Raw genomic sequence first — 22,859 nt, forward strand, 5'->3', positions numbered from 1 at the left:
CTCAATATTTTGGTACCTCAATAACAGTTCCCAGGCTTTCTATTAGATAAGACAAAGACTGGGGCAAATTTGGATACAGGGTGAGATATGACATTTTTGGTAGATTGATAAGCAGACAATTAGATTCATATACTCATACTGAAGTTGTGTTTATTTCAATTTGATAAGGGTGTTGCCTACATTTTTATGACAAAAACTAAGTTGATTATGTACCGAGTTGATGTGAGAAAAATATAACATATGAGGAATGTTTAAAATATCGATTTTCTATTGATTACCTGCACTCCATTCTCTTCCACAGGTGTCACTACAGGGGTATTCAAATCTTACCATACGAGGGCCGGAGCTTGCTGGTTTTCTGTTCTACCGCATCATTAATTGGTCCCACCTGGTGTCTTAAGTCTGAATAAGTCCCTGATAAGAGGGTTGCAATGAAAAAATGGGGTGGAACTGGCTTCAAGAGCCAGATTTGAATACCCCTGCACTACACAATCATCTCTGCTCAAACAAGCAATGGTAGATAGCGGCAAGCAAAATCCTTTCATTTCCTGGTTGCTAAAATTCTACACAGTTCACAAAATGTCTGTTGTTGAGGGAAAAAGAACTGATTGAATATCTGTAGAAAACAAATATTTGTACAGCTTTTGTAAATGGCTACTGTATATTGTTTGACTGTGTTGTTGCTGTAATTCAGCTAACTTCCACAAGGTGGGTGCAAGTCAAAGATATCCTCTAATGCTACAACCTCTGAATCAACATCAGCCCATGGTTGTGAAAAAGTGTGTTATGAATGTCCCACTTGTTATGAAATCATTAATAATCAAATCTGGAGGTGTATAAATACGATCCATGCATAGTCTGTTAAAACAACAGCCTATGAAGCATTAAAGAGAGAAAATCCAATCCCAACTGGATCCATGTATGGTTTATTCCAACTACATCCTTATTAAGCAACAAAGATGGACAATCATTCCCGCTGCCTGAGTGCATTTTCAAATTTTGTCCACAGTTTTGTCTACGAGGTAGAATAATGAACAATTCTCTCTTTTTTTTTTTACAGTTTAAGAAAATACTTTGTCAGTAAGAGGGATTTAGAGTTATATTTGATAGTCTGTAAAAAGGGAGGTTTAAAAGGTTTTTAGAAAATGGAAAAAGACTTGCTGTCATAGCTTCAGCAGGAAACTGGTTCCACTATTGGGGTGCTAGGATAGGCAAAAGCTTTTGGCGCTCTTTTGTTAAATAGATTTAGGGACATTTCAGGGGCTGTTGGAAGACTGTAGAAGTGAACTTATTGTTGATTTATATAGATCAAACTTTAGACCACTGTTGAGTATACTAAGTCTAAAGTTAATGTTAATACACACCATTCGGAGATCCAAGAAGCTGGATAAATGTGCAACCCTCTGCCATTGACTCCAAAGGTCATGAAGCTGTCGGGTTCAGAGAGGGACCTCAAAGACACCAGGAGACATACACCTGTAGGGACTTGAGCTGAGCCTGATCAAAAGGGTCACTTCTGGTGTCTGTTATCTTGAGGACAACCACTCCTCAAGATAACAGACACCAGAGTCCACACTAAGATGACCACCCCTCAAGATAACAGACACCAGAGTCCACACTACGACAACCACTCCTCAAGATAACAGACACCAGAGTCCACACTAAGATGACCACCCCTCAAGATAACAGACACCAGAGTCCACACTAAGACGACCACCCCTCAAGATAACAGACACCAGAGTCCACACTACAACAACCACTCCTCAAGATAACAGATACCAGAGTCCACACTACGACAACCACTCCTCAAGATAACAGACACCAGAGTCCACACTAGGACGACCACTCCTCAAGATAACAGACACCAGAGTCCACACTAAGACGACCACTCCTCAAGATAACAGACACCAGAGTCCACACTAGGATGACCACCCCTCAAGATAACAGACACCAGAGTCCACACTAAGATGACCACCCCTCAAGATAACAGACACCAGAGTCCACACTACGACAACCACTCCTCAAGATAACAGACACCAGAGTCCACACTACGACAACCACTCCTCAAGATAACAGACACCAGAGTCCACACTAGGACGACCACTCCTCAAAATAACATGTAACTTTATAATTCAGTGCTACTTGCATCAAACCAAAGACAGTTCTGTTGAAGAGAAGTTGGTGTATTACAGTTTTTGTGCAATAGGGGGAAACCTTAACACATTTGTGGCCTGACTTAATTTACCCATAAGTGTGTATGTACAGTCTTGCTTTGATAAAACACAATGTGTAACCATGCTATGAATTTAATTAGGCTCTCATCAAATTGTTATGTAATCTGCGAGCAGTTTAGAACAATCTATATTTTAATACAGAATGAGTTATGCATAACTGGCCAATGGGTTTCCAGGAGATCACTGGCAATATACTCCTATTACTGCACTGAAATAGCTCAAGAATTCAAAAAAGAATTGTGTGTATTTGCTTCATTCAGTCCTTTTCCGACAAACAAAATTAAACTTCTCCAGTCCAGACATGTCACCTGTGGCTGTCACTTTTAAACTGGCTTCTTAAAGCATCAAAGAGATCACTCTCATTGCCAGGATGAATTTATTCCATGCGAATGACAAGCTTGGAAATAATGACACGTAAGTTTCATTCCTTTTCTCACTTGACCAAAGGTCAATATCAAATTCTATAAACCAAAAGAGAGATTAAAGGGGATTGCTCTGACAACTGAGTTGAGCTATATTAGTTCAATGAGTTCTTAATGAATAAACAATGGTATGTGTCATTCTGAAGGTATATCCAAAATCTGGTAAGACATTTTCAAAACATATGGATATAAATATGTATATATACAAAATATTTTACTCCAATGTGTCATAACTTTCTTCAATTGAATTAAAGATACCTACAGGTGCTGGTCATAAAATTGGAATATCATCAAAAAGTTGATTTATTTCAGTAATTCCATTCAAAAAGTGAAACTTGTATAATATTTACATTCATTCCACACAGACTGATATATTTCAAGTGTTTATTTCTTTTAATTGTGATGATTATAACTGGCAACTAATGAAAACCCCAAATTCAGTATCTCAGAAAATTAGAATATTGTGAAAAGGTTCAATATTGAAGACACCTGGTGTCACACTCTAATCAGCTAATTAACCCAAAACACCTGCAAAGGCCTTTAAATGGTTTCTCAGTCTAGTTCTGTAGGCAACACAATCATGGGGAAGACTGCTGACTTGACAGCTGTCCAAAAGACAACCATTGACACTTTGCACAAGGAGGGCAAGACACAAAAGGTCATAGCTGAAGAGGCTGGCTGTTCACAGAGCTCTGTGTCCAAGCACATTAATAGAGAGGCGAAGGGAAGGAAAAGATGTGGTAGAATAAAGTGTATAAGCAATAGGGATAACCGCACCCTGGAGAGGATTGGGAAACAAAACTCATTCAAAAATGTGGGGGAGATTCACAAAGAGTAGACTGCAGCTGGAGTCAGTGCTTCAAGAACCACCACGCACAGACGTATGCAAGACATGGGTTTCAGCTGTCGCATTCCTTGTGTCAAGCCACTCTTGAGCAAGACAGAAGCATCTCGCCTGGGCTAAAGACAAAAAGGACTGGACTGCTGCTGAGTACATTTTGCATTTCCTTTGGAAATCAAGGTCCCAGAGTCTGGAGGAAGAGAGGAGAGGCACAGAATCCACGTTGCTTGAAAGCCAGTGTAAAGTTTCCACAGTCAGTGATGGTTTGGGGTGCCATGTCATCTGCTGGGGTTTGTCCACTGTGTTTTCTGAGGTCCAAGGTCAACACAGCCGTCTACCAGGAAGTTTTAGAGAACTTCATGCTTTCTGCTGCTGACCAACTTTATGGAGATGCAGATTTCATTTTCCAACAGGACTTGGCACCTGCACACAGTGCCAAAGCTACCAGTACCTGGTTTATGGTCAGGCAAACTCGCCTGACCATAACCCTATAGAAAATCTATGGGGTATTGTGAATACGCCACACCCAACAATACAGAAGAGCTGAAGGCCACTATCAGAGCAACCTGGGCTCTCATAACACCTGAGCAGTGCCACAGACTGATCGACTCCATGCCAGGCCGCATTGCTGCAGTAATTCAGGCAAAAGGAGCCCCAACTAAGTATTGAGTGCTGTACATCCTCATACTTTTCATGTTCATACTTTTCAGTTGGCAAACATTTCTAAAAATACTTTTTTTGTATTGGTCTTAAGTAATATTCAAATTTTCTGAGATACTGAATTTGGGATTTTTATTAGTTGTTAGTTATAATCATCACAATTAAAAGAAATAAACATTTGAAATATATCAGTCTGTGTGTAATGAATGAATATAATATACAAGTTTCACTTTTTGAATGGAATTACTCAAATAAATCAACTTTTTGATGATATTCTAATTTTATGACCAGCACCTGTACATATAACGTGGACAGATTCCTGAGGGAGTTACTTAGTTTCGCCACTTCCTTACTGGTTTCACTAATCTGGGGGGAGTGCCTTGGCTCCTCAAATGGCCTGTGCTGCAGGAGTCTGACCTACGTCAACTACAACATACCACGCCCACTCAGCTGTTTCCTTAACTGTCCGGAGGTAAAAGTTGTTATTGCGCTCTACAATAACTTACATACTTCTTTTCAACAAACCAAAACTTCTTCAGACGGTATTACTCGTTTTTTCCCCGGCCAAAACCTCAGGTGTCAAGTATGTCGCTGTCAGACCAGAGCCAACAGTGGTATCCAACCAGTGTACAGGTAACGGTGCTTCAGGCACGAAGCCTTCGGATAAAGGGGAAAAATGGCACTAACGATGCGTACGCCATCATGCAAGTGGCCAAGGATAAGTTTTCTACATCAGTGGCAGAGAAGAGCGTGGCACCGGTGTGGAAAGAGGAGGCCACATTCGAGCTGCCGCTGTTCCACAACGGTAACACGGACAACTGTACTTTGCATGTGAACGTAATGCACCGGGCTCTCATGGGACCTGACAAGCTGCTTGGACGAGCAGACATCAACCTGTGGGAGCTCAGCGAGCTTAAATCCCGCAATAAGACTGAGTGAGTGCTGCGTCTTTGTCCAGTAATAATCACAGCCATAGCCTTCTATTTACAGGTTTACCAACCACCTTTAGAGTCAGTACCTTATATTATTTTATAAATGAATGCCTAGGCCTAATTTTAGTAGCATAGCAGCCTATTCAAGGCATCAAGGGGAGTACTCCAATTTCAAGATTCTTATTGGCCTTCAGTATGGGCTCTAATACATACAAGAAGAGAGATGTTCCTTATTTCACTAATAATCACCCAACATGCAACAGCATTATCTTAATGAATTTATAACAACAATGTAACACAAGAGCAGACTATTAATCCTCCTGTGTTATTCCATATATGTACTGGTTAGCTAGCCCACTTAGCTGAGGTACAGCAACATGAAATGAAATACAATAGCTTTTATAGCCCCCCATTTAAGTTCACCGCCAACTGAGTGACACTTTGTTTTGGCAATCCGGGCAGTCAGCTGATTTAGCTGGCTCATAACATTGCAGCATGCGCTCCATTATAACCTTTACCAATACCTCACAGATTCTCTTACTCCCGTGACTTAGTTCTTTGCAGTGTTCTCTCCGTTTTATCTGTAAAGGAGCTAACTGGTCTGATTACTGGCCGTCTGTCCTAACCATCGGTTTGCAGGACTCGTGCCCCAGGATGACCTCCCTCGGCATGGCTCTTTGGTCAGTGCCAGTGATGACTGGAAAGACATTGCTGGTACAGCCTGTCCCTGATATAGTCTAGCATTATTAATAATAGAAAAACTGCACAATAAGAAGCCATTTATTTTTCTGCTGGTCTTCGGTCAAACTGTTACAGTTTCCCTTCACATCCTTGTTGTGAGTAGTTCTTACTGTGTCTTGTGATGTGTAAGGAGAGACCTTCTTCGTCATGCTGTATTCATGAATATGTAATGTGGTTAATGCATGTTGATCTTTCTGATGACCTATAAAAGGAGTCCATCCTGATTTCCTATCTTTGTGTACAGGACCAGAACTCTCATGCCATACTGTATGTAAGGTACAACTTCCCTTGATAATAATTGGTTTCATACTTCGTGCTGTAAGTGGGAATCGTCTGGATGCAGGAAGGCTGAGGATGTCCCGAGCTGATAGTCCTTTCCCCTGTCTGGCAGTGATCTGCTCATTTGACACCTTTGTTATCGTTGACCTTTTGCACAAATGCCAAACTTCAATAGAACAGATTTTCTCAGACCTGAATTCTTTCATATGCCTTCCTCATATCCTTATCCAAATAGTGTTTCTATGTCTGGTCAGAGGATTTCCATGGGAACTCATACAACCTGGCTCATATACCTTTGTATTATCCCTGCGGATTATCATTGTACAGTCGGAAATCTATTCAAAAACAAGACAATGTACACACACACACACAAACACACATACACATTCTGAGGCAGTGTTTATGCTGTGTATTCCCCTCCACTTCCTCATTGTTGACCGTGATGTACCTGACCTGCAGAGGACAAGTCAAGATTTAGCCTCACATTCCAGAATTCTCATAGTTGACAAACAAGCCCACAATTGTTCCTGTGCTGTGCCCCCCCCCCCCCCCCCCACCCCCTCCGGGGGCAGGGACTTGAACGTGGTGTACCAGCCCCAAGCAGACCATATCATGCCTGACCGATAACCCTGTGTTACTGTTTAAACAGCCCCACTGCCAAATCTCACTAGTACCTGCCCACTATGTCTCAGAAGGGGGGGGTAATCGATGTGATGTATAAAAGCAACATGGGATATTAAAGCAATACATTTGTTCTTTGAATTGTTTTTCGCCGGTTAGTTTGTAGCAGCGCTAATGGATGACCTCCTCCTGAATGGTGGTCAAGGGCACGGCTCTGTTGCCTCAGCCTGTACACAGACCACACACTGTAGGTGGGGCTCCACAACACTAAGCTTACCGGGTGCACCAAGTCTCACTAATGGGTCCCAGAAGGCCAGGGTCATCCCTGGCCTTTTCATAAAACACAAATGAAAGTGACTAAATTTAAAAAAGATTTTATCTGTAACATTAATCCAGAACATAAAATATCTACATTTTGTATTCAATGAAGATGTGGGTTGCTGTTAAGTCTCTCAGTAAATGTGTGTGTGTGTGTGTGTGTGTGTGTGTGTGTCTGTTTGTGTGTGTGTGTCGAAAGCGAGAGGCTCCGGTGCGTATTGCAGTTAAAAAGGCTTGTGTCAGAACAGTGCTCTATCAGCCTTTCAGGGTTGCACAGGAAGTGTATGTGCTGAAAGAGTCATTATAATAATAACAGCCTAAATGCTGACTCACACAGTGTTCCATCTCTTTCCATTAGTGCATCCTGCCCGGAGCAGTGGTGGTGTACGTGGAGGGCTTCACACTGGGATGTGAGACTGCTGGGTTCAGATGGCCCTTTTCCAATGACCCTTTCATTGACTCTTCTACCCAGCTCTTGGTCTGCTCCCTTCACTCACCCAGTTAATGCCATAGCATTTAACTGTTCATGTTGTAACTTCCTGTTTACTGATGCTCTTTGAAGTTACTTCTGTTCTTCTGTGGCGCCCGGCCCTTCCCTACAGTGGTGTTGTTCACTCTGGTCTGCAAATAGCTGTGTTATGATGAGGCATCGGCGAACACACACACACACACACACACAGCGTTTGTCCTGTCCACTTCGAAACTTCCCAAACAACTCTACGTCGTTACACAAAGAGCGATTAACTCATTTGTCGTGTGATGTCAATTAAATGTCCACGTCTTACTCTGGAATGCAGGCTCTGTATTCCACAGGCTGGTAGGGAGGAGTGGAATGCAGTTATGAGTCCGTAGGGTGTTGTTAGTCATTCAGGAGCACCAAAGCAGGGTGTGTAAAGCTGCCTAATGTAGCAGGCTGGATCAGTATTTTTAGCCTCTGTGTCTTCTGTCATAAAGTAGAGAGATGTTACACAACGTCTTTGTAAATGCACACTTCAACACATGCTTAGACATGCAGAGAACTGAGGGGTGTGTTTTTGTGTGTGAATGTGACCTCCTTCACGTCCCACAGTTTGTCTGTTAAGAGGTGATGTAATGCATGGAACAATTTTCAAAGCTTTCTTAACTGTTCTTAAGGACGGCCAGACACAGCGTACATCAAGTATGTACTTTGACCATTATTGACTCCATGAAGCTGAGGGACGCTGTGTTTTTGGTTGTTGTGTTATCCCCAAATGCATTTCTCTGTTCTGTGAGTAATGAAATGAGGCCCACCCTACTCCCTTTGCTGTCCTGTACTATTCTCCATGATGTCCTGTCAAGAACAACGCTGCAGTAACCGAGAGAGGAGGCTCTCGCTTTCTCAACCTCAACCTATTTGTCATTCTGTGAGGAGCCAGTTCCTCTTTATAGCCTTTCTGTTTGTAATCACCTAGAGTGCTACTCTAAAGATAAGAAGCTGCCGTCACAGCATTATGTATATCTGTATATTGTTCATTTAATTTATTTTTTTTTACCTCAAAGGACACACAAACACTAACCTTGCGAATCTGAGACCTTTGGCCGACACTCTTCCTGTCCAGCTTATTCACTTCCTTCCAGACCTCTGCTGGGTTGTTTTTTCAGGACAAAGTGGAGAGAACCAGTAGACCTCAAGACTCAGCTTTCCCTGGAATGAGACTTTGTCTGCTGACTCAGCTCTTCATTGTTCAGTTCAAAACCATACATTTGTGTTTGTTTTGACTGTTGCAGCTGACATGTAACTGGCTACCTTCTTTAAGACATAACATTGACATGTAGAATACTTAAAGTCAGTTAAATGGCCCTGTCTTATTTGATGTGTTATACCAGTGGTTCCAACCAAGAATACTAGGGCCCCTGGGGTACTCAAGAAGACTCCTGTGAACATGGTCTTAAAAGGCACCTGGTGAGGCACTTAAAGGTTAATCCAGGTGTAAAGTAACTGAAAACCACGCTAGTATGCATTATTGATTTCTTGAAGAAATAGGAGGATAATTTCATGGTATTCTGATTATTGTTCCCAACAAGGAGTGTGGGGACTATGTGCATGTAAGTCACGTGATATCTCCGACACCACTGGCCCGACTTTGACAAACTCAAAGTTTGACTTAAAATCATGAAATGTGGTACATTAGTACCTCTCCTCTAATGGAAGGAATTCCCTGCATTATACATTTTCAGTCATTTAGAATTTTGTGAATAACACTGAATTCTACATAAGAGGAAAGAAATTACACAGATCAACTCTTTATTTGGTACACATGATCAGGGATTTGAGTCTTGTCAAACAACATACTATCTTAGACAGCCCTGGGATTTGGGTGAATTACGTGTCTTGTCGTAAAGGTCCTGGCTTTATAAAACTATACGGATTGGGCAAGGGGGGCGGTGTATCATTTGTAGGGAACAACATTTCCTGTAGCCATTTATATAAAACTAACAAGTGCATTTGGATTTGTATAGTCATTATTTAAATATGAACCCCAATTCATTTTAATTGACACCTATAACATGTTTCATGTATAGCCTGAACATTGGTAAACATATATATATATTTTTTTATAAATCATGTTTTTCTTGCAGAGGTTTAGTGTTGTAGTAACAGAACTCTATATTCAAAGTTCTCACATTAACAGACCACATTCACAGGAAACGCTGAACATGTACTAGGCTCCGTTAGAAAGCATTACAATGTCTACTGCACAAAATTTCCTAGGGAATTCTTCTCTGTGCTTCAACATCTTATTGCTTGCTCTTTCAGTTTTTAGGCTGGGTAACTGTGTAAGCACTTCGTGTCAACTGCTGATGTAAAATGGGCTGTATAAAATAAATGTGATTGACACAACTGATTGATTATAACAATTTAAAAGTGCCCTAGAATTCCAATGATAAAAATAGAAAAACACTGTGTTCCTGGTGGAGACCATTATTATGAATCATAACGACCAAACACCAACTCTCCAAAGCACTCAAAGCATCATCAGTCATTTCTGTTGTTTATTCCACCCTTCGGCCATTTTAAAGAGAGCTATACTGATTAGTATTTCTATGGACAAGCTCTGAACATTGACAGGAAAAAGAGCAACCGCCGCCCTGACTTGGTCATGATAAGAGCAGCCGTCATTACTAATTCACTTGTTTATGATAAGGTCTTGGAACCATCAGGACTGGGTTGCAATGTAAAAGGGCGAAATATAACATATTTGTGAAATGTTAACATGTACACGCATTTCTGAGCTCAATCAAAAATAAATTCTAATGGCCACCAATCCTGGAATAGCTCCGCAAACACATTCTTTTATACTGCCTTTCATATATTATTTTCAGACATACCTCAGATAAGATTTTTTTATACCAGCGCAATTGTATGAAATTATTTGATAAATAATACAGAGTTTCTCTCAACAGATGGTACACGCTGCTTGATAAGACAGGCAAGCAAGACAAAGACAGAGGAGAGGTGTTGGTTGACATCCAGTTCATGAAGAATAACATGACAGCCAGCATGTTTGACCTCTCTGCTACAGACAAGCCGCGCTCCCGTCTGGGCAAGTTCAAGGACAAGGTGCGAGGAAAGAAGAAGGAGGGTCTGTCCGACTCTGCATCTGCCGTTGTGCCGTCCTTCAACCAGGTTCTGACGGAGAGTGATGGGGAAGGAGATGTGCAAGGAGAGGATGGTGCAGAAAAAGACAAGAAGAAGAAGAAAAACAAGCTGAAGTCACTGTTCTCTCCGAAATCTAACCTGCAGCGCCAGGGACTGTCTCAGTCTATGTCTGTACTGGGCCCTCTGCCAGAGAAGAACACCTCCCTGACTGACAGCCACTCCTCAGGCCTCAATATAGACTCCTCTGAAGGTGATCGCAGGCTGTCCTTAAAGCAACGTCTATTGGAAAACTCTTATGAGACTCAATGTGTTTGTGGAGCCGACTTTAAACAGTTTTTTTTCTTTCTCTACAGGGAAAAAGAAGTTCAAGTTTCTGACTCAGAAGCGCACAGAAAGCTCAGACAGCAAGGCTTCTCAGGGCTCCTTATCCCTTGGGCGCACTAAGATTCCTGCCCCAGTTGAGCCGAGTAACCTGTGCATCAATGGCAGTCATGTGTACACAGAGGAACCGCGGCCCCGAAGCTCAGGAACCGGCTCAACCTTTAGCCTGGCCAGCTCTGGACATGACTCCATGGAAGACCTGCACAGCCCTGACAGCAGGGCAGTGGAACAATATGATGAGGAGACTGTTTGGATGGATGAGGAGAGGAGGAGAAAGGGAGAGCTGGAGAGGAATTCATTGGAGGAGGAGAGGATGAGGAAAGAGGAACAAGAGAAAAAGAGGGCTAGCCAGGAGGAGGAAAGATTGAGGTTTGAGGAGGAAGAGAGAAGGCTAAAGGAGGAAGAGAGGATGCGGATTAAGTTGGAGGAGAGCATAAGAAAGGAGGAACAGGAGAAGAGAAAGAAGGTGGAGGAGGAAAAGATTAGGCTTGTGGAGGAAAGGAAAATGATGGAGGAAAAAGAAAGGATGAGAAGACAAGAGGAAGAAGAGGAGAGGCTTAGGAAGGAAGATCAGGAAAGGAGGAGTTTAGAGGAAAAAAGGAGGGAAATAGAGGAACAGGAAAGGAGGGAAGAAGAGGAGCAGATGAGGAGAGAGGAGCATGAAAGAATGAAAAGGGAGGATAGATTGAGAAGGGAGGAGGAGGAGGAGAGGAACATTAGGGGGGAGGAGGAAAGACTGCAGAGGGAGAAAGAGGAAAGGATTAGGGAGGAGAATGAAAGAATACGTAAAGAAGAAGAAAAGGATTTGCTAAGAAGGGAGGAAGAGCATAGGAAGATGCAGGAGGAAGAGGAGAGGGGAAGAAAGGAGGAAGAACGATTGAATAGAGAAAAGGAAGAAGAGAGGAAGAGAGAGAAGGATAGGCTAAGGAATGAAGAGAAAAAGATTAGGGAGGAGGAAGAGAGAGTGAGGAAGGCTGAGGAGGAAGAGAGAGTGAGGAAGGCTGAGGAGGAAGAGAGAGTGAGGAAGGCTGAGGAGGAAGAGAGAGTGAGGAAGGCTGAGGAGGAAGAGAGAGTGAGGAAGGCTGAGGAGGAAGAAAGAGTGAGGAAGGCTGAGGAGGAAGAAAGAGTGAGGAAGGCTGAGGAGGAAGAAAGAGTGAAAAAGGCTGAGGAGGAAGAGAGAGTGAGGAAGGAAATGGAGGTAAAAAGAACCAAGGAAGAGGAGCAAATTAAGAGAGGAGAAGCAGATGGGCTGAGAAAGTTGGAAGAGGAGAGGAAGATCAGGGACGAGGAAAGGCTAAGGAGGGAGGAGGTGAGGAGAATGGAAGAAGAGCAGAGGAGGAAAGAGGAGGAAAAGAGGTTGGAAGAGAGAAAAAATCTTGATGAAGAAAACAAAGAGGAGAAAAGGAGAGATGAGGAGCAGAGAAGGGCGTTGATGGAGACAAAAGAGAGGTTTAGGGTGGAGGAAGAGTTTAGGAGACAGGACGAGAGGATGCGAGAAGAGGAGGAAAAGAGAAATGCACAGATTAAGGGAGAGGTACGGTTGGAGGAAGTTGAGAAACAGATGGAGCAGAAAAGCGAGACAACGGCCACACTGAGCAATAATCCATTTGAGGAAGTCTCCCCTTCTCCATTTGGTGACACCATTTCAAATAACCCGTTTGAGGAGACGCCTACTACCTCTCCTATTGGTCCCATCAGCTGCCGAACCAATAAAGTATCAGCAGTCAAACCAAGGTCAGTTCCACACCCAAACCAGACACACACACACACACACACACACACCATCACTGTCTGTGTCCGTACAAATGACATCACTGGTGTCAGAATTCAGTCCCTCTTGTTTGCCAATAGGCTGGTAAGGTATTTATTTCATCTAAAAGGCAGCAGGAAACAAGTCAGCCTCCAGAGTAACAGTTAGTCTTGTGTCATCCACACACGCCTTCTACAGTAGCCCCTCTCTCGTTTCCTCACACAGCTGACATTCAGACCATCCATTCATCTTCTAACACAACTATGTAAACGGTGCTAACATTCTCTTTCTTCTTTGCTGTCAGAGCAGGGTTGCCAAGTCTGATTAATGAGGAAAACCTGCCAACTTGTCTGACACAGACTGTTATACTGCCCATTAATCAGAAAAGGCAACAAGCCCAATTTGTGGAGGTGGCTCTGTTATTGTAGCTGCTTCTGGAAGCTCAGCTGAATTTAATTGGATGGTTTTATTAGAGCTGTGCGACTGTGGCACAGATCTGAGCAGAGGACCTGTCGCCTTTTCAAAGACCTTGATACTGGGTAGTGTTCTGCAGAAATTGTTCATTTAAGTGGCAAGTCAGAGATTCGACAGTCAGATCTCAGTGTCTTCGAGTTATGGCCATTTGGTGTGCAAGTTAGTAGTTTTATCTGTTTGCCTGTGGTACTTGACGCTGCTCGAACATGCACATCTCATTAAGGTGCAATGCATTAACGTCATCTAAAACCGTCATTAAAGTTGCAGTGATGTCTATGTAAACGTGTCTATTTGAGCGCGTCAGTGTCTTTGTATCATATTTCTTTTAATTTCCCTGAGATTGGCTGTTCCTTCCATCAGTCGTACCTTCTTTAAAGATTTTGCAGATGTCATATAAAAGGCTTCACACGTACCATTAGTTGATTGCTCAATTTTTATACTCCCTTTTTTATCCCTTCATCAATTTTGTCACATCCAAATCTGCTGGCTAGTTTGCATTGCCTATGTGGCGCTCCAGCCACTCGTTAGCTAGCAGCACAGCCATGCCTTGAACCTAGAACTGGTGGTTGTCAGCATGAACCTTAAATTGCTGCGCCACCTGGGAGCCCCTGATTGCTAAAGTCCGTAACTAGGGCGTTGAGGTTGAATGATTCATGAGATTCTACTGTACTGTTCATATTGATTAAGGCTGAGAAAAGAAAACCCAACAGGATTACAGGAACAAGATGATTAATAACAGTGAAGCTGCACCGTTTCTGTAATGTGAATGGGCAATGGTTCACAGGCTACAAAGATGGTTTATAGATGTTTTATTTCAAATGTATGTCTCCTTTATTTTGTCACATCTCATTCATGTTTTTATTTATTTAATCTGTGTGTATAACCCTTTTGTGCTTAAATTTGTTCAAAGATGCATTCCTGGGACTATTGCGAATAACAAAAAAAAGGTCAACCTCCTATTGTGGTATGTGTAATATGTTGTTTATATGTTCATAATTTATACAGTAGAATCCCTATTGTACCTCAGTTAGCAGTGAAATTCCAGTTTTGAAAGTTACTGGTTTTGATAACCTGGAGCACATATTGGCATACACAATTTTCAGAGACCCGTTTTTACTCGTCTGCGCCACTGGTGGCCCGAAATATTGGAATGCATCTTTAACTAACCTTACTATCTTAACTAACCATAGTATTGCTCTCATAAAATCCTAATAAAATAATACCACCCTTTTCCCTTTTGTCCTGTCTGGTGAATGAGTCCCACTCCAGTAACAACTTTGTTAGGATGTAACCCATTTTTCATTGTGTCGTTTATCCCTCTGCTAACTGAAATGTGTGTGTGTGTGTGTGTGGATTCCAACAAGACATTTTGATGAGAAAGTAAAAGATTTAACACACTGAAGGATGTCAGTAGTATATATTCCTCAACATTATCATTTTGGTTTTTTAAAAATGTGTTAGAAAGACATTGTCACCAGCAAAGTTCAAAACTGTGAAGGAATCCCCTTACACAGCTGTAAACTGCAGATTTGTTTCTCATTGCACCGTCCCCTCCCTAACCCTACTGTTCCAGACCTTCATTGGGGAGCCCTCCCCTGCCTTGTGCGTCTTCCAACTACTTCTCGTTGTCCTCATCTATGGAATACCCCAGAGGCAGTGGAGAAAGCAGAGGGGCCCAGGACCTGTCTACTGACCTCGTAAAGAAGAAAGACAACGCCCCCATGCCAACCAACAACCAACGCTTGGCCCTTAACGACAACTGGGATAGTGAGGCCAACTGCCATTCTGCCTCACCTAACCAATCCAAAACGAAACCAATGAAACCGCCACCTCCACCAAGACGTCACTTTTCTACGTCCCAGTTGGGAAGGATGGATGACCAGCAAAGTGTTATTGGTCAGGACCATTCTGGTGTCAGACAGGACAAGGGTCCTGCTGCACCAACGCCAGACAGTAAGGGCTGGGCTCATCAGGACAACTGTCATTCTGTCCCTCCTACCCACACTCAACCAAAGCTGACAAAACCTCCTCCTCCAAGACCTAATTCTCCCACACCCTTGGTGGGAAGCAGAGATGACCAGCACCTTACGAAGAGTGTTAGTAAGGAAGATTTCGGTATCAGGAGAGTTCGGCATCCGGCTCCACTGCCTCCCGACAGACGGAGCCAGACCCCAAGCCAGACCCAGATCAACCAGAGTATGACCACAGCAAGTCTTGGACATGAGGAAAGAGTAGAAGCCTCAGTATCCAAGGTCTCCCAGTGTGTGGTACCCATGGTGACACCACTGAGATCATCTTCAACAGATACAACGGAAAAACACACCAGCGGAGGCCAAAGCTCTACCCACGGTGGGAACCAAGCAGAGGAACCCATGCCATCCGCCACTTGGGGATTGATGATGGCCAAACACAATAAAGGTCCAGCTCCTTCGAGGCCCAGGAACCTTCCAGGGAAGACGGCCCCAAAAGCTGACATAGAAAAGCATACAAACATTGAGGAACATGACTGTTCAGTTGAGTTTGATGCAAATAATCCCTTTGCGGAAGACTGCAGGATGGAACGATCTCCTGGACGTGGTGGAGAACAGGCTGGTAAGAGCCAGGAGAGCCTGGAGTCTGTCAGTAATCGGGATTGTCCCTCAGTCTGTGCAGATCCAGGTCCATTGCAGCCGAATGTTGTTGGGGACATGGTGGAGGTTCCAACACCAGAGGTTGTGCCAGCTGAAGACGGCTCAAGTCCTGCCAAAAGCACATCGGCAAAGCAGGTCCGTGCTCCCTTGCCGCCAGTGAAGAAAGCATTCGCCTCCAGACAGGAAGGTACTGAAGAAAAGAGCAGTGTAAAACCACGAAGCACCAGGGCTTCCACTTCTAGCGAGCTTTCCTCTGGTATCTTGGTAAAAACGCAGAATCGCGGTGTGGGTGTGGCACACCCATGTGTTATCGTTGCCCCGGCTCCAAGTGCCCCATCACCAGCCCCCTCACCCGTCATCTCTTCCCCGGCCCACTCTGAGCCCCAAAAGGCATCAGAGGCCAGGACAAACAGCCCTCCTCAGACAACATCTGTCTCTGGCCAGGGGACCCTGCTACAAACTGGGCCTCTGCAAGAGGCAGGAGGGATAGTGGCAAAGACTGCCTCAAGCACACACAGGTGAGAGAGATCTCAACCTTATCCCATAGCGTGTAGCAACTCTGTGCTGTCCACAAAACATCTCCTGTGTCCTGTAGAATGTACCACAGTTTAGTAGGTGTATGGTACTTAGATTTACTAAACCTTGTGAATCGCTTTTAGAATGAATTGCTCAAGGGAACATTTGGAAAACCTATTTCCTCAAAAGTGTTCATGAACTTTCTGAAATGAGTTACTAAATAATAACCAAGTTGTTTTATCAATTCTTTAGAAATGTGTGTAGGACGTAGGTGTATCTACTATAATAACTATTATATTATTTAAAATACAATAATTCCCAAGGATTTAAACATAAAGCCAGTGGAACGTATCTCCCCTTCACTAAATTAAGTATTCAATGAGAATATATAAATACTGTGAATGTAATTTTACTCTGCACGTTGTTCAATTACACTTTCATTTAGCTTTATTCCTGGGTCTAGTTTTAATCATGTCTATAGAAATGGAAGCCTTTGTAGCGTTTACTGCGGTTTTCAAGTTATTCTCTGCAGAAGCTCAGTGGAGCTTAGAAAGTGCCATTGTGTGCTCTCTGGCTCCTCTAGGGTCCTCCCTCATCTGGGAGGGAAAGAAGAGTTCAGATGAGCTTGTCACATGATTGGAATGAATTGAGAGGGAAGAACCACCTCACTCGGATTGCTTGTCATGTCTTTACTAACAAGGTTGAGCAAATCATTTTGCCCTGTTTCTGCTGATAGACAGTTAATAATGAGACCTGCTTTGTGAGAAAAGCCCATTCTGTGGATATCTCCCATAGCCACCTGCTGCCTCCTCTCTAATAACACAACACTTCAGGAATGACTACCCCTCACTGTCTGTCTCTCCCTTATATATATTCAGGCCACATCCAGTAAAGCCCTTGAACTCTGTGGAAAACCAGCTGATCTCCAACAACCAGGAGGCGCAGGCTGGGAAAAGTACTGGAATCCTTGGTGGCCTTCAAGAGAAGATAAAAGTATGTTAAGTATAATAAATCTTTACCATGAGCACTACAGAAATGCCATTGTGTCGAACAGATGAAAGAGCTACCTACATATTCTCTCTCCCCTGTCACCTGTCTACATGGATCTGCTATAGGCAGGAGGTTTATGTGAACTGAATAATCTATTGTCTGCCATCTGTTGGGAAAATGTATGTGAGTTAATGTGGGAGAGCATGAGGGAAAGTGTGCACGTACATACTTGCCCTCATGTCCTGTAATATGCACAGCCAGGGCTCTCATTGATAGTGTCATAACAGTATGTCATTAAGTTACCAGGATATGTTTGAATCCAGCCCTCAGGCACCACATGCAAATGTTCTGCTTTTTCAATTTAACCAACAAGTTCCTTGATGCAATCACAGTTGGTTTTAATAAAACATCAGAACAATATATTTCCATTCTGCATGCGTGAACGCACGCACATCTTTACGCTTGCACACACACAGCCACAAAGACTCAAACACACAATCACACAGACACAAAAGACTCAAACACACAACCACACGGACACAAAAGACTCAAACACACAACCAGACAGACACAATGGCCCTCATTTATCAAAAGTGCGTACACCAGATTTCCAGCGTACACCTGGCGTACACCCAAAACCACAGTGACTTTGAGATTTATCAATATGGACGTTGGCGTACGGCACTCTCAAATCCTACGCCAGCTCAGGAGGTGGTGTACGCACGTTTTGAGTTAGTGCGGAAATGCGCAGAAAAAAAAATCCTAACGCACTGACAAACTAAAAGATATGATATATTATGACCCACTGTAAAAAAAAATTTAACATAATTACAAACTTCAGTGTTTATTTTTGTGCAAAATGGACTTCAAGGTTTAATTTGTGTGACTTTACCAAAGCATTTGATTTATATGTATTCCTTCAGATGCGAGCCTGTGCGCTTTCAGGGTTAGGCCCGGCAGTTGCGCATGGACTAGGTTTTTTAAAAAGGCTTTTAATGACCAAAATATAATTCAGACTGACAAAATAAGAAAAATGACATTCTTCTTCTTTTAAATAATAATAGAAATAATAATAATGACATTCTTCTTCTAAATAACAATAAACGTCATTAATAATAAATATCATGAAATAATAAGACGAATATTACAAATTGTCATGCAATTATTAATGTTAATGAATGAATACTCCACATCACATCATCATCTTTTATTCCGCTTTTTAAACTGCCAAATGAAACAATTTTATTTCTTTCTACCTCCCTGATGATCGTCTCAATCTCCAAGTCAGAGAAGTTTCTCTTTTTTGCCGTCTTCCGTGTGTCTATGGCGTAAAATGAGGGCGTGGGGGAAGCGGAGACTTGAATATAGAGGGGCGTGTTTTTCTAATGACGATCGTTTTCAGCCGCGGCATTTATCAAGGGCAGGTATTGCGTACACCTGGATTTTAAAGGTACGCACAGCTTCATAAATCAGGCGGTGAGAGGAGTGTAAGCAAAATCTTATGCCAACATATACGCCCGTTTCTACGCAAGAATGATAAATGAGGGCCAATGTGTGTATTACTATAGTCTGGAGGACCTTTTTGGTACCAAATGTACTCCCACTAAAAAAAACACTGTACCCTAAAACATACCTTAACCCCAACACTAACTTAAAACTAACCCTCAATGCCTAACCTTCATTCTAACCAAAAACCTCAATAAAAGCCCTAATCTTTGAATCTGAAAATCCCATTAAATCATAAAGGATAATTTAGACAGTTGCCTTCCTCTACTAGACAGTCCTACTGTTTGGAGGCCACGTACCAAAAGGCAACCAAATATCTAGGCCATCATCCTGCCCCTATTATCCATCTCAGGCCCTCTATGACATTTTACATTGTAATCGTTTAGCAGATGCTCTTAGCCAGAGCGTACATTTTAAAAGGGCTTGGTGAAACAACCACACAGTTTAGTAGGAAGTGCATCCAATCAATGAATTAGTTTTCAGGCAAAGGTCAGCGCATGAAAGAAGACCGTGCACATAATTAACAGAAAACGGGAAAAATGAACAAACGGCAGTGGAACTATTTTAAGTTCTCTACGACCAGTGTGGTGAACAAAGAAGCGGGGTGACATGGGAGAACCTGGGAAGGTTGAAGACCAGACGCACCGCTGCATTCTCAATGGGTTCCTGGGGTTTGGTTGCACACGCCAGGAGCCCCGCCAAGACTGAGTTGTAGTAATTCAGACGGGATATGACAAGTGCCTGGAGAGATACCTGTGCTGCTTCCTGAGTGAGGTACGGTTGTACTCTACGAATGTGGTAGAGCATCCACCTGCAGGAGCCAGTCACTGCCTTGATGGTAGCAAAGATTGGCAGCATGTTGTCGAGGGTCACACCAAGGTTCTTTACACTCTGGGATGAGGAACCAGCATTTTTCAACCTTGATAGTCATGCGTTGGAGCGGACTGGTCTTCTTTGTGAAAGAAGAGCAGCTTAGTCTGGTCAAAGTTTGAGGTGGTGGGCCGACATCCAAGAGGAGATGTCAGGTAGGCATGTGTGTTGTCACCTGGGTGTCAGAAGAAGGAAAGGAGAAAAAAGCTGAGTGTCATTTCCATAGCAGTGATAGGAAAGAAAATGTGAGGATATGAAAGCCAAGAGACTTGGTGTATAGAGAGAAAAGAAGAGGGCCAAGAACCCAACCTTTTGGAATACCATTACTAAGAAAGAGATATGAGGGATTGTTATTTAAGGAGCCTTCAGAAGCCTGCTCCATTTAGCAGTGGATTGAGTAGCTCACCATCAGCACCTCCGTCTGGCCTCCCTCCAAAACAACAATACCTGGCTCTTTGGGCATGTTGGAAAACACGTTAACATTCACATCAAACCAACTTTTTCTCATAACAGAGTGATTGTGAATGGATACTGTAAGTGGTCCACCTGTTATAACACTACCAGGTCGAGAAGGCGGTCATGTCAAGCAGTGTACACGTTGCATGGTGGCATACAAACCCACACAGCTGTAACAAGACCTCACACCAAAATGCTCCCTGTAAAGAATTCCCACAGATCACTGTATCTGCTCTAAAAACCTTGTAAACACATTCCTTCTCTGGCTTATCGTGTTGGGATATGAGACGTCTGGGCTCAGACCGTTCTCACAAAGCCGTTGGAGTTTACACAGTTCACAAGCTACTCTCTGGGTCTCTGGCAATAACATAAGCCTTCACGACTCCTTGCACTCAATAATTTTCGGGATAACAGTATCTTTTATGATCATTGAATTTTTCTGCTTATGTGAACAAACAAAAGCGGGAACACATTATTTTTGCAAGTGTTACACTCAATCTGTGTCAGTCAAGTATTAGTATATGTTGTTTCCTACTGTATGTCCGTCATACAGTGGTAAAAGTTACACTTTTATTATGTAATGTTTTCCCCAAGTTGATAGTTCAAACCTTGCTTTATGGGTAATGCACAGCATATTCTATGACCGATCTTCTGAAATATATGGTGCTGGCTGATAATGCCATCTTCATTCCCTTCCTTTTCTTCTAGTTAAAAGACACAGGGGTCAAAGGTCCGTACTCCCAGCTAACTCAGGAGGAGCTAATCTCTCTGGTGGTGAAGCAGCAGGAGCAGCTCTCCAACAGGGACAACAAGATCAAGGAGCTGGAGCAATACATCGACAATCTACTGGTGCGCATCATTGAGGAGCATCCCAGTATCCTGATGTCATGAACTCACACAAATGAGACATCTAAATATGTGTGTGTGTGTATAAATATGTGTATAAATATATATACAGCTCTGGAAAAAATGTAAAGACAACTGCACCTTTTTCTTTCCTTTCCAAAAAAGTTGAAAAGGAAGGTTTTGAGTGAGGAGCCGAAGTGTTATAATTAAGACACCACTGCAAATTGAATGCAAATTGGTTGTTCCTCACTCAAAACCTTCCTTTTCAACTTTTTTGAAAAAGAAAGCAAAAGGTGCAGTGGTCTCTTAATTTTATACATAAAATATATGAGAGCGAGAGCAAGAGAGCGAGAAACAAACACAGAAACACAGTTGGCTGTCATAATTCCCATAAACCCTAGCAGCTAAATGTGATACTGCTTCTCTTTACATTTCACCAAAATGTTTATTTCTTAATTGCCCAATTTAATGCCTGTGTTTCATTTAAGCCTGCTCCGTCTCTGCATTATGATAGCTGAGTAAGTCTTTTTAGCACAAGGTGAGATTTTTCAACATATTTGCTTTACCTAACTCTACAAAACATTATTTTTAGCTAATATTGATAAAAGTCACCTTGTCCTGTAGATATTTACAGTTCTCAAAACCTAGTGGCGGTGTAAGTCTACAAGCAACACAGACCTTATTCAAATTTGGATCTAAAAATCCCCTATGGAAGAAATGAATGGGGGAATAACACAAAGAAATACTTCTCCAGTTTTGCTGCTAGGTTTTTGGGGGATTACAACTCATACTATTTCAGTCAATAACTCCTTCCTGTTCCTAATCGGTCAGAGCAGGGCTTTCCTAAAATGTTTATCTTCCACAATGCCAATGTATTACGCCTATTGCTGCCTCAAAAAGAAATGTTAATTCATCCATGTATATCGTAGCAAGCACTGGCTTTATCTGAGCTGATGCACATTTAATTGTTCGTTACATTTGATTGTTGACTATTTGATTGTTTGACATTTTTATTGTGGAAGAAACTCTGTATAATGGTCTCTTTAACAACCACTCAACATGGTGTATAAATGCATGTATACAAAATGGGCTTTACATTTTTCACAGTTGGGCTTTACATTTTTCACAGTATGATTTGTTTTTGTATGCTCAATGAATGTTGTTGAATGAATGTTTTATGCATAGTTTGAATCTAGCGCAATGACACTGAAGAATTAATTGAAAAGTAATAAATACTAAAATATAATTACATCTCTGACAGACCGGTGGCACACCGATTTCCCATATTTGGTAACACTTCATGTCAGATGGACAAAGCTGTAAGAAGGGGTCATAGGCTTATGACAAGCATTACAATCACATTGTTTTGAGTTGTACTTGTCAATGAAGGCTCACCTTGTATTATGGTTTATCTGTACAGATACGTGATGTCCACTGAATGGACACACAATGTGTATGTTATTTCTTGATACTCAGTATATATTCTACATATACAGTATATACTGAGATGTCCCTTTTCCTATATTGTAACCTTTATGTTGAAGCACTTTGAAGAGCAAACTATTGATTAACAGATTACAAGATGTTGATAATTAAAATAATTAAACTCCAGATAAACCATAAGATTAATCAGATTTTAGTAGGAATATGCTTTTTGATTAATACACTCAATAGTGCCCCTGGCAAGAGACACTATTAATGTTTCAAAGACAAATCAATAAGTAGTGTCCCTGACAAGATTTGTAATGTTAAGAAACTTATTGGAATTCA

At 42.2% G+C, this 22,859-nt stretch overlaps 1 protein-coding gene across 2 annotated transcripts; it reads left to right on the forward strand.

Annotated features, from left to right (window-relative positions):
* The first annotated feature begins 4,524 nt into the window (after positions 1 to 4,524).
* Positions 4,525 to 21,229, forward strand: rab11fip1b (RAB11 family interacting protein 1 (class I) b). Of its 2 annotated transcripts, XM_010877538.5 has the most exons (6): positions 4,525 to 5,092; positions 10,475 to 10,920; positions 11,024 to 12,785; positions 14,849 to 16,423; positions 17,300 to 17,414; positions 20,952 to 21,229. In XM_010877538.5, exons 1-6 carry the CDS (start codon positions 4,743 to 4,745, stop codon positions 21,132 to 21,134), a joined length of 4,431 nt encoding a protein of 1,476 aa, XP_010875840.4. In that variant the 5' UTR covers positions 4,525 to 4,742; the 3' UTR covers positions 21,135 to 21,229. The 2 variants fall into 2 exon arrangements, with proteins under 2 accessions (XP_010875840.4, XP_010875841.4); XM_010877539.5 differs by lacking the exon at positions 14,849 to 16,423 and having other exon boundaries at positions 4,743 to 5,092.
* The last annotated feature ends 1,630 nt before the right edge of the window (positions 21,230 to 22,859 follow it).

The sequence above is a fragment of the Esox lucius genome, chromosome 14 (genome assembly GCF_011004845.1).
Source record: "Esox lucius isolate fEsoLuc1 chromosome 14, fEsoLuc1.pri, whole genome shotgun sequence".
Taxonomy (NCBI): Eukaryota; Metazoa; Chordata; class Actinopteri; order Esociformes; family Esocidae; genus Esox; species Esox lucius.